The sequence below is a fragment of the Otolemur garnettii genome, unplaced genomic scaffold (genome assembly GCF_000181295.1).
Source record: "Otolemur garnettii isolate 467f Iridium unplaced genomic scaffold, OtoGar3 scaffold00046, whole genome shotgun sequence".
Classification (NCBI taxonomy): Eukaryota; Metazoa; Chordata; class Mammalia; order Primates; family Galagidae; genus Otolemur; species Otolemur garnettii.
The window spans coordinates 658,803-670,117 of record NW_003852441.1 but is presented as its reverse complement, the minus strand read 5'-3'; the positions used below and the strand labels follow the sequence as shown (position 1 = coordinate 670,117).

The window sequence follows — 11,315 nt, the reverse complement described above, 5'->3', positions numbered from 1 at the left end:
AAAAAAAGAATTCCCATTAGTTAAAATTTGAGTATTGGTTAGACTTGAAAGAAAAAAAGATCTACCTGTTGTTTATATTTGCAAAGTCCTTATTACTATTTGTGGTAATGGTAGGTCATAGAACCTCACGTGGCTATGTGGATACTGGCAGTGTGTGCCTGGGCTGCTTCCCCTTCACTTCTCTGTGGGGAACAAGCAGCAGATGTGAATTAGAAGTCACACAGCCCTGGCCATGACCCCCACTCTGCTATTCATTGTAAGCCTTCACTCAGGACATTTGACCTTAGTCTCCCATCAGTGGAACAGGTGATGCTCCCCTCTTGTCCCCCTGGCCAGCTGTGGGCTTGACAGACAGAAGGAAGGAATGCTCACAGTGGCCACCCAGGTACTGTGTGCTGCTGGGGGAGGAGGTCCTAACTCACACTGATGCTGGGCTTTGCATTAACTGCAGGCCTGTTCACTGGAAGCTGCTCCTCATTACCCACAATGGCCAAAAAGGGGATGGGGAAGAAAGTCTTTTATGGGCTGTACTGTGCCCTTTCTGTTCTGAGGGAAGGAGTTGGATGATCACCGGGCAGGGTGTGCTGAGGAGAAGCCTTCCCAGTGGCCAGAGCAGTTGAGAGGAGATTCTAGAATGGGTGAGGGGTATGGGTGCAAGGTCCCCCAAGGTCTCATCCCTAGGGGATGATGGAAGCAGAGGCAGGAGGTAGCATCCAGCCTGGCCAAGAGGCCCTAAGGCTTCAGACCCTATGTGGTCACTAACTAGAGCATTCCTGGGCCTCCCTTGCCAGAAACTTCTTCTTAGCCCAGACTTTGGAGGAGGCCCCTTGACCATCTACCTCTGGCAGAGCCAGAGGTTGACAAGAGCATCTTGGGGCCTAGACCATCTCCCTGGCTGACCATCGGTTGAGTCCTTGTGCTGAGGGTATGGAACCAACACAGCCACATTCCTGCCCTGAGGTGCTTCAGGTCTACACAGCATAGGGGAGGGCAGCATGGAGAGTGAGGCTGGAAGGAGGAAGTGGGAGGGCAGGGGACAGTCAGAGAAGGCATCACAGAGCATATGTGTTGCTCTAGCTGGGTCACAGCACAGGAAGAATGACACCACGTTCTGTTCCTTGGACGTCAGAGGAGGAGCAAGGCCATGCGTGTATAGCAGAGGGTACACATGTGTGCTGGTCCCATGTAGGCACTGCACAGCAACCCCATGGGGTAGGCTGTTACTGCCCCTTTCCGTAGTGAAGCAACTAAAGTCAGAGAGATCTAGGTTAGCCTTTGGATGTTCCCTAAGGGTGTTCCCTGAGTCTTCTAGGGCTGCTTCCAGGGTCCAGGGCTAGTTCTTGACCACCACTCAGCACCTGTCAGTCTCCCATCAGAAAGACCATCAAATGTTCCCACGCAGATTCTTCTATGGCACCTTGCTGTGTGCAAGGCAGGTCCTGGTGATCTCTGCAGATGCCTTATGGGGGTTGAGAGTAAAGGAGCTGAACTAAACCATACCCTGATGTAGGAGAGGCAGCTCAGGCCTTGGCTCAGCTCTCAGCTTTGAGGAGTGCTAATGGATGGGTGGTTTGGATATTTTTCTTTTCTTTCTTTCTTTCTTTCTTTCTTTTTTTTTTTTTTTTTTTGAGACAGGGCCTCAAGCTATCCCCCTGGTAGAGTGCTGTGGCATCACAGCTCACAGCAACCTCCAACTCCTGGGCTCAAGCGAATCTCCTGCCTAAGCCTCTCAAGTAGCTGGGACCACAGGCGCCCACCACAACACCCGGCTATTTTTTTGGTTGCAGCCATCATTGTTGTTTTGGCAGGCCTGGGCTGGATTTGAACCCGCCACCTTAGGTGTATGTGGCTGGTGCCTTAGCCACTTGAGTCACAGGCACCAAGCCAGTTTGGATATTTTTCAAGGGACCATGAGACCAGGTAGGGAGCTGGCTAGAGAGGTGGTCTGCCCTATCCTCTCCTGTTCTTCCTCTCTCTATCTTGCCATGCCAGGAAAGTTCTGTTGACACTGGCCAGCCTCTCAGAGGATCATGGTATTTAGATGATAAAACTCTTAGGGGCAGAATCTATAACTCTGAGGTTTGTAGACTAGGAGCTCAGTACTAAAGGCAGCTCAGCTGTCCTGCCCTCATTTTAGAAGCAGGCACAAAGGCCCTTAGAGGTTAAGTTCCTATGCACAGTCCTGCAGTGAGAGCCACGGTGGAGAGACTGCGTCGTGCATTCCCACCCTGTGTTGTCATGCACAGTGCTACCTCAGCATCAGGGGCAGAGAGGCACTGTGACAGACTGTCAGTGGCCACCATCCTGACAGGCAGGCTGGAGAGAGATAAGGTGGCCTCTGCAGTGCCTACTCAGAAGAGAGTCCTAGATTTCCCAGTGAGGGGACTGTCACCAGTGAGGAGCAAGCTAATTCTGCTTGCTTTCACCTCAAGGTGAAAGCCGACTGACCTTTCCTTCCTGTTCTCCTTCCCCACGGCCCCTGACAGATTGCCAGGCTGCGCAGTGAATTGGATGTTGTTCGAGGAAACACTAAAGTCATGTCTGAGATGTTAACAGAAATGGTACCTGGACAGGAGGACTCGTCTGACCTGGAGTTGCTGCAGGTGAGGACGGCCTCATCCTGTAGAGGCCACTGAGCCTATAGTGGCAGCATCCTGCCGCAGGAACCCTCGGGGCTGCAGCCTGAGGAGGGATGGGCCCAGTGGCCTCCTGTTGACAGGGACTAAATCTACATGAGCTCACACTCAGCCTTACAGATGGGCAGAAGCCATTGTCTTGTGTTGGCTTTTAGAGGCAGTAGCCTTCTAGAGGGTGGAGAAAGGATGGTGTGAACTGTCATTGTCTGGGGCAAGGTGCTTGAGTCACTAGGTCAGGAACCACACAGGCTCAGTGACTTGGCATAAGTGTGGTGACCTGGGTGTGGGTGCCTTGTGACGTGCCTGATGCTGCTGCAGCTGCTACTGCTGCTGCTGTTTTGTCCAGTCCTTGGTCATCAGTCTCCGCCCTGGATGCTGTACCTCCCACCTGTTCCTGGCACACACTTGCTGCCTGAGGAAACCCTGCCCTTGAGGAGTGCATGTGCCTGGGGTTCCTCGATCTGGCCCCCAGCTACTACTTATAGTGCCCCTTCCTACTGAAAAGCCATCAGCTCCCATGGGGGGAGGGCACAGGGCTACTCCAGACCTAGCACAGTACAGACCTATGGGCACAGCAGGCAGGGGCTCTGGTCCCTGCTGTGGAGGAGTTCACGGTGTGGTGCAGGAGATAGGCTAGGAAACAGCACGTCTCCATGTCATCACATCAGGCTGCTCTTGAAGCCGAATTAATATCCTTGGCCCAGCCTCAGTGAGGAGCTGTGAGTGGCCTCTCCCAGACCTCTCTCTTGACACTTGCCTCAGCCTGAGCTTGCCTCAGCTCTGCAGGTGCTACTGAAAGTGTGCCATGCCCCTGGGCCACAGCTCACTTCAACGCATTGTCACTGGCCCCCATCCCCAGTCTTACCCGCATTAGCCAGATGCACAGGAATCTGAGGTCAGCCCAGAAACTGAGAGGCCTCTGAGGCAGCTTTGTGCTGTGTCAGCGTCGGAATTCCTGCTGACAGGGTTGCTCCGGACAGAGCTGAGCTCCTGGCAGTAGGAGTAGTGTTGAATAAAGCCAAGATGCTTCCAGACAGCCAGAGCAGACCCAGACAGCAGGAATACGCCACCGTGAGTGTGTGTGTGTGTTGGTGGGGGAGGGTGACTGTGGTTTCTTCTTCTTCTTTTTTTTTTTTTTTTGGTTTTTTTGTCTTTCTTTTTAAAACAAGAAACAAGCCCATCAGCCAAGACAAACAGAATCTAATCTCCTGGCGTCTGCTCATAGTTTTCAAAAATAGGTTGCTTCCCATGACGTTTTCCTTCCCTCTGTTTTGTTCCAATTCTGAGCTTACCAGCCCTCACTGCTGTCTTATAAATCAAACAGAAAAAGAATGATTCTGGGTGCCAGCAGGAGGCTGTCCTTCTAGCACAGGAGATTGGGAGTTGGGTAGCACTGTGAACAGCTGTGCACAGACATGGCTCTCCTGGCTGGTGGCCACACTCCTCTATCATCCCTGACATCTTGCCTCCTCTTTTTTCCCCCAGCGTCAGAATCCAGTGGACAGGGTCTGAGCCACCGTGAACAGTGAGCCTTATGTATGGGAAAATGCCGCTGTCTGCTTACAAAGTGCTGGGGTCAGAATGCATCCCCAGGACCCTCCGTCAGGCTGGAGGACAGCCAGAGTGCTCAGGGCAGGAACAGTCCAGAGCTCTGGCCAAGGCCTTGGGAACGGATACACTTGTCACCAACTCAGATGTCTCTGCCAACAGATGCTGCTCCTGACTTGTGTGTCAATTGCTGGGTAGGGGCAGAGAGAACGGGAAGAGGTAACTGGTGGTGCTGGCCCAGGATGCACAGGTGTAGCTGGTCATAACTGTGGGCAGGTTGTGCCCCACTTGCCTTCTGTGCATCACAAAGCTCTTTCAAGTATAGCCTCCCTCAGCACAGCCAGAGCAGCACAGAAGCTTGATGGTGGAATGACTTGCCTGCAGACTTGGGGGTGGGTGGCTAGTGTTAGAGGAGAGGCTGAGGCCACTCTAGCACCTGTGAGTCAGCTTAGCTGGAGCCCCTGAGGATGCCTGGACTGAGCACAGCGATGCCTCCTCTTGGCTCTGGCAAATCCTTCACTCCATGAGTTGAGCGAGACCTTCTAGGTAGCTAGCCCGGCTCTGCCCCCACACTCTGATTTCCTCTGCAGTCTTATCAAGTGCCTGCCTGGTCTCTCTTCTTACCCTAAGGACAGGCAGTTCACAGCCTGTTTTCAAACAGGCATCTTGGTTAGACTTTGGGATGCAGCACAGCAGCGCGGAGAAACCACAAGCTTGTGAATCACTGAGTTCCTGTGCTGCCCTCCCACTGATGAGCAGGGTGACACCAGGCAAGTTATCATCCCTCTCTGAGCCGCTTTCTTGCTCAGATGACTGGAGTGATCACTCTCCCCACACCAGCACCTTGCACAGGGCTGGGCACAGGCCTGTGGTCTGTTTCTTAGACAACACAACAAAACTGTGTCCTCTTTCTCATGGGCAGGTCCTTAAATATTCAAAGATTACCATGAGTCCTGCCCACTGCCCATTCTCTACATGGAACAAATGTGGCTGTTGGCAGCCCACCATGGAGATGAATAGGCAGCTCTTTATACGAGGTGGGCAGGTAAAATGGAGAGCTTCCATCAACTGTACAAATGCTGTTTTGTCTCCGTCGTGTGTGGCTGTTAAATTGTATCTCCCTCATCCTGTGCATGGACACCAGGGTCTGGACCTGAAATCCAAGACCTTGCCCCTGCCCCTGAAAAAGTGCATGCCCTTAGCTGCTGACAGCATAAGTCCACTTTCCGGAATCTTTAAAGTTCCTGATTTTGTCATCTGGTGCCTTCTGTCTCTCCCAATTTAGCCTTTCAAGCTCTGTCTTCAATTAATATAGTAACTTTTAATTAATCCAATGATGCAAAAAATGTGTGTTCTCTTTTTTCTTTTTCTTTCTTCTTTTTCTTTTTCTTTTTCTTTTGAGACAGGGTCTCAACTGAGCTGGAGTACAGTGATATAGTCATGGCTTAAACTCCTAGGCCTTAAATTCCTGGGGTCAAGCGATCCTCCTGCCTCAGCCTCCCAAGTAGCTGAGGCTGCAGGCATGTGCCTGTCTAATTTTTCTATTTTTGTTGATAGAGATGTGGTCTTGCCATGATGCTCAGGTTTGAACTCCTGGCCTCAAGTGATGCTTCCACTTCAGCCTCCCAAAGTGCTAAGAACAGGCGTGAGCCACCACACCCAGCCAAAATGTACATTCTTCTGTGGCTGCCCGTCTGATAATAAGAGAAGCCCTCCTCCATGTTGTTTCAATGGTTAAGACCATTTTCTCAGAGAAATCTAGTTTTATTCTGTAAGTTTAGCTTCATTATTCCCCTTTTCTCATCAATAAAGACTTCCTTCTCCCACTCTTCTCTTCTACTGCAACAGAAAACAAATCTTCAGGTCTTTATTCCATGTTCCTTCACTTACAGAGGGCTCAGAGGAAACCCATAAAGATGATTAAAAGACTGTTTTGTGAGGTAAGGATGAGAATGTCCCTGGAAGAAAAGATAAAGGCATTGGAATTAATTAGACAGAAAAGAAAGGGTATTTACTAAAATGCTATGATAGATGGAGGGCTTTTGTACATCTGACCAGCTCTTCTCTCCTCTGCTGAGAAGCAGAGATAGAAGGTGGCCAAAACCGAAATCCTCCCTGTTTGGGAATTCCTGTCCCCACTTTTCTTTTGTTTTGTTTTTTGGGAGAGTCTCACTATGTTATCCTGGGTAGAGTGCTGTGACGTCACAGCTCACAGCAACCTCACACTCTTGGGCTTAAGTGATTCTCTTGCCTCAGCCTCCCAGGTAGCTGGGACTACAGGTACCTGCCACAATGCCCAGGTATTTTTTGTTGCAGTTGTCATTGTTGTTTAGCAGGCCCGAGCCGGGTTCAAACTCACCAGCCCTGGTATATGTGGCCAGTGCCCTAACCACTGTGCTGTAGGCGCCAAGCCCGTCCCCACATTTGTACAGTAGGAAGGGTGACCCAGGCAAGCTGCAGGCTCTCAGATGCCTTAGGCCTGGAAGCAGGTCACTCTGTCTGGGTAAGAAGAGTCTCAGCTTAACCTGCTGCAAGTCTGGTTGTGATGACTGCACAAGAGGCCGTGTGGGCAGCCAGCTGGCCCTGTAGTGGCAGGAATCAATCCTAATGTCTGACACTCCTCTCGTCTCCTGTCTTTTTCTTTCTTCTTTCTTTCTGAGAAGGTCACTTAAAAGGCTGAAGTCAAGAGGTGGTAAAGCTGTCTTTGTTCAGAGACCCCTGGAGATCCCCAATGCAGAAGCCCAAGGCCAGAATCTTGGGGCCTATCTCTAGGCATAGTGCTTTGGAAAGCCGTCAGGATGCTCCTCCAGGGTCAGGGCATGGAGGGCTGTACCTGTGCGGTTGTGACTGTCTCACCCACCACCCCAGCGGGAAGGCAGCAGGGAGACAGGCAGAGAATGCAAGGCCAAAGCAGATGTTTCTGGTGCCCAGAGTTGATGAGATCAGTATAACCTGTGCTCTTGGGTCTCGTTCTTCCTCCAAGCCAAGATCATATCAGCTAATGCTTTCCAAACATTTTTTGAAAGTAAGGGAACCCTTTCCACTAGAGATAAAACTGTACAGTGACTGGCAATGTTTAAAATAGATAAGAGCAGAGCTGCCCTGGCTGCCATGGAGGCAGCTCGCTGGCACTGTGCAGAACTTCATGCATCCCTCACGTCACACAGCAGCCTGGAGAGCACGGCAGACTTGGACAGCATACTGGGTCATGAGCTACTTGCTCCCCCACTCATGGTCCCCAGTAGCTAGCCATGCTCTGTGAGGAGACTGAGGTCACTCCCTCTCTCCCACTTGGTGCTTCCCACTGGGCTCAGGGTGTTTGTAGCTGTGTCTTAGAGATACTTCCTGAGGTCTCCTGAGAAACCCGGTTTGGCTGTCCTCTGAATCTAGTGCATTGCCCCTGAAGCCTGATCTGTCCTGGGGGTTTGCTGTTTGGGGTGGCCAGGGGGCTGGTTAGCCTTTGCTGGAGGAGCTAGGGGGAGCTCTGTGACAGTCTGAAGGGAGTTGCAGTAAAGACGTGTGCCTCGGGCTCCGCTTGAGGCTCTGTCTCAAAAAAAAAAAAAAAAAGACGTGTGCCTCCATGCTTTGGGAATCTTGAAGAGGGACAGGCCATCAGGGGTCCCCTGAAAACATTCTGGGTGGATGGGTAGGCATGGTAAAGCTGGCACTGTAAAATGTTAATGATAAGATCCAGTGGGATCCCCTGCAAAATCCATTCTACTTTGCTACATTTTTGAAATTTTTTATGATGAAATACTGCTGTAGGGAAATATCCTGAGGCCTTGAAGGATGAGTAGGAATTTGTTAGATGGAAAGAAGGCAAGGGACATTACAGGCAGAGGGCCAACTTCTTAGGGGTTCCTAGGCAGTGTAGCCAGTTCCTGAGGCTATTTGCTATCCTGGAAAGTCTGAGATATGCTTGGGCATTGCCCATGAACTCTAATGTGGGTACCCTGAGCTGGAGGGCAGCCTTGGCCTGTTTCCCACAACACACTACCACACCTCCATGATTGGCAGGTCCTGTGCCTTGGGATCAGCCTAAAATTGGGGTGGGAAGTCACTGACTTTTTTCCTTCCCCCTCCCTAACCAAGGGCACCCAGGGTTTGATATCTGGCCACAGCATGACAGGGCTGTACTTTCCCCTACCAGGCCTGTATGATGGGATCTGCTCTAGCCGGGGCTCGAGATCCTTGTGCTCCCCAGAAGTTTTCCATAGACACTTGGAGTGCTGGAGCAAGGAGGAGCTCAGAAAGTGCCTGGACCATCCCCACGTGCACTGGCACACACATGCGCAGTGGCCCAGGGAGGGCCTGTGGCAGACAGCATAAAAGCAGGCACTCAGCCTCTTTCCTCTGCTCCAACTTCGCTTTTCTGGCCTACACTCACGGCCAGGTCTCCCTGCAGCATTTCTCCCAAAGTGCTGGGGAAAGAAAGAAAGGAAAGGGAGAGAGAGAGAAAGGTCAACCTAAACCCATGCTCTCTTGTCAGCCTTACTGTGCTTTAAGGATGGATGAGAAACACTATGATTATTTTACATTCATTGCTTCAGTCCTGGCTGCTGAAACCCTTCACATGATCTAATGTGATCACTTCTTTCATAAGTTTGGACGTTTTTATTTTGTTTTAATGTTTAGGGCCTGGTCTACCTTTTAGTCTTACTGTGGGCACACTTCATCTCTGTAATTAGGGTTTCCACCATACTGGAGGTTTTCCTGTGTACTGTAACCATCCTGGTGGTGTGTGGGTTGAGGCCAGGCCAGTGCCCTTCTCCAGGATGGCCTTGGGACATGAGCCCCTTGCAGTGGAAGAGAGTGGGTATTTGGTACTTTATTGGATGTCAATGTCTTCTGGATTAATTTCCAGTGGTCACCACTTGTTATCAACTAGAACTTGTATGTGTGATTGTAAATATTTACTGCTGTTTCAGTGAGGCCTGGGATGAGTCCTAGAGAGGGAAAATTAGATTCTAGATGAGCAAAATTCCCCATTCTCTGAGTGAAGGGCACTGGGAAGAAAGCTGAGCTTATGCAAATAACTGAGCGAGGGCAGTGATGAGAAGCTGGTGGTCTAGGGTGACCAAGGGTCAGAGCATTTTATAGCCAAAGTTCCTAATGCCGGCTGAGTGGAAACCCCACTTAACTACCTTTGGCACATCCTGCTTCCTCACTGCCTGTTATCACATCTCTGCTGCTGGTGGAAATGTTACTTGTCTTGGCTATTGGGACGTGGGCTGGTTCCTGGGAGCCACTGTCACCCAAAGCACCTCACTGTGGGGAGAGAGAGAGATTGTGAGTATGTGGCAATTTGCTCAAAGCTTCCTACTCCTAGGGGTGACCCTGCCTTCTCCAAAACTTAGGATTAGAGTCTTAGGAAAACCAAGAGTGGGAGTATTTGCATAGAAAAATCTGATGTCCAGACAATGGGCCTACTTGCTTTCCCATGGACCAAGAGAGGCTCCCAGCCCCACTGTGGCTATGCAAGGACTAGAACAGGGTAGGACCAAGACAAAGAGCAGAGCATAGCTGAATAGAAAGGGCAAGGTGACTAGCAAGGTGAGCCAGAGTCTCCAAAGAGACCCGAGATGCTTGTGTGCCCAGCAGCCTAAATCTAGACCTCCTCTGCCTAACAAATGCATCTGTTTCCCACCGCAGGGAGGGAGCCCTCCAGCCGGAGCAGCCATGGGGAGACAGAAAGCAAAAGCAGACTGTGCAGCCCACGAGGGTGGTCTGCTCTGTGGTGAACAGGGGTGTCAAGGTCCCCGCCTTGCTCTACCTGCAGCATCAGGCCTACGACACGCAGGGCTGTGTCACATGAGGGAACACTATCCTGATATGTGGACTGCGTGTACGTGGAAGGAATGCAGCTTGCCTCCTGGATGTCAGTTATGGGTACTGGGAAGCAAGGGAAGGAGGCCTTCTCTGCCATCAAGCAGCTTCAGTCTAGGCAAAAGGGTGTCCAATCCACAGCCTCTGGGCCACATGTGGATTCTGTAAGGACTTTTTGTTTATCTGTGGTGGCAGATATCACAAAAATAATACACAGACATTTTTATTTTTTTTGTTCATCAGCTTTCATTAGTGTGTTGCAGGGAAGCCAAAAGGTTGGATACCCCTGAAGGGAAGGGCACATAAGAAACCTAACCCCTGCGTGTGAGTGCTGGGTTGTAGGGCACCAGGGAGTGTGTGAAGGGCAGTCTTTGATTCCCTACCTTGCTCCTTTGACCACCTTGGTGTCGTGATTCAGCAGATGACTGTTCGCCTGTTCACTGTGTGTGTCTCAGTGCAGGGCTTAGGGTGTCTGTGGGTGGGTGGATAGATGACAACAGCCCCCTCCAGGAGTTTATGACCTGGTAGGAGGGGAGACCTTCTAGCCAAGCTAGCCAGATTCTGAGACAAGATGTGGAGCTGAGCAGAGATTGCTGTCTGCTGTGAACAGGCCAGTTACTTCTACCAGAAATGATTTCAAAATGAGGTGGTGTGGTTTAAAGAGCAAACTGAGAAGGCAGACTTCTCCTTCGTGCCTTATCCTCTTATCCCCTTGCCTTACCAGGCTCATCTGTTCCCTCCAGCACCCAGATGGGCAGGGGCAGCATCTAATCTCTGCTTTAACCCCATATGGCCTGTTAGGACTTGGAGCTTTTAGGCAGTTCCTATAGCCATGGAAGCTGAGGGCCCAGCCTGGTAGGGTTGCCAGTTCCCTTCCCTGTAGTGCCCTTAGTCTGGCATATGAGATGGCAAGGAGCCTGGCAGGTATTCGAGGGCGTTCCACAAGCAAGTTTGAACAAGAGCAATTGGGAAGGCTGCTGTCTGAATCAGGAAAGGCTCACAAAGCCAGGTTGTAACGTGCTAAAGCTCTGTCTTCCCAGGCCAGAAAAGGCTCCAGTGGTGACTGGGAGTGTGTGTGTGTGTGTGATCTTTGATCTGCTGTGTAGCTGTGTGGGTGCTTGCAGAGTTTCTGAGACCTCAGCAAGGTGGCAGACGTGCTGTCAAAATGTACCTAATGCTGCTTCTGGAAGTAAACTGATGTCATCTTCTTGGAGGCCTTTTACTATTACCAATCAATATTCTTTTTTTTTTTTGAGACCGAGCCTCAAGCTATCCCCCTGGGTAGAGTGCCATGGCATCACGCTC

The 11,315-nt window shown here is 50.9% G+C and overlaps 1 protein-coding gene across 3 annotated transcripts in view; it reads left to right on the top strand.

Moving 5' to 3' along the window:
• The window catches only part of TOM1L2 (target of myb1 like 2 membrane trafficking protein), a 137,519-nt gene that overhangs the window by 94,071 nt on the left and 32,133 nt on the right, over nucleotides 1-11,315 (top strand). For all 3 annotated transcript variants that reach the window (XM_023514005.1, XM_003791034.3, XM_003791035.3), the window contains one exon: nucleotides 2,487-2,603. In XM_023514005.1, the coding sequence (XP_023369773.1) occupies nucleotides 2,487-2,603 (117 nt within the window). The remainder of the gene's footprint in view (nucleotides 1-2,486; nucleotides 2,604-11,315) is intronic.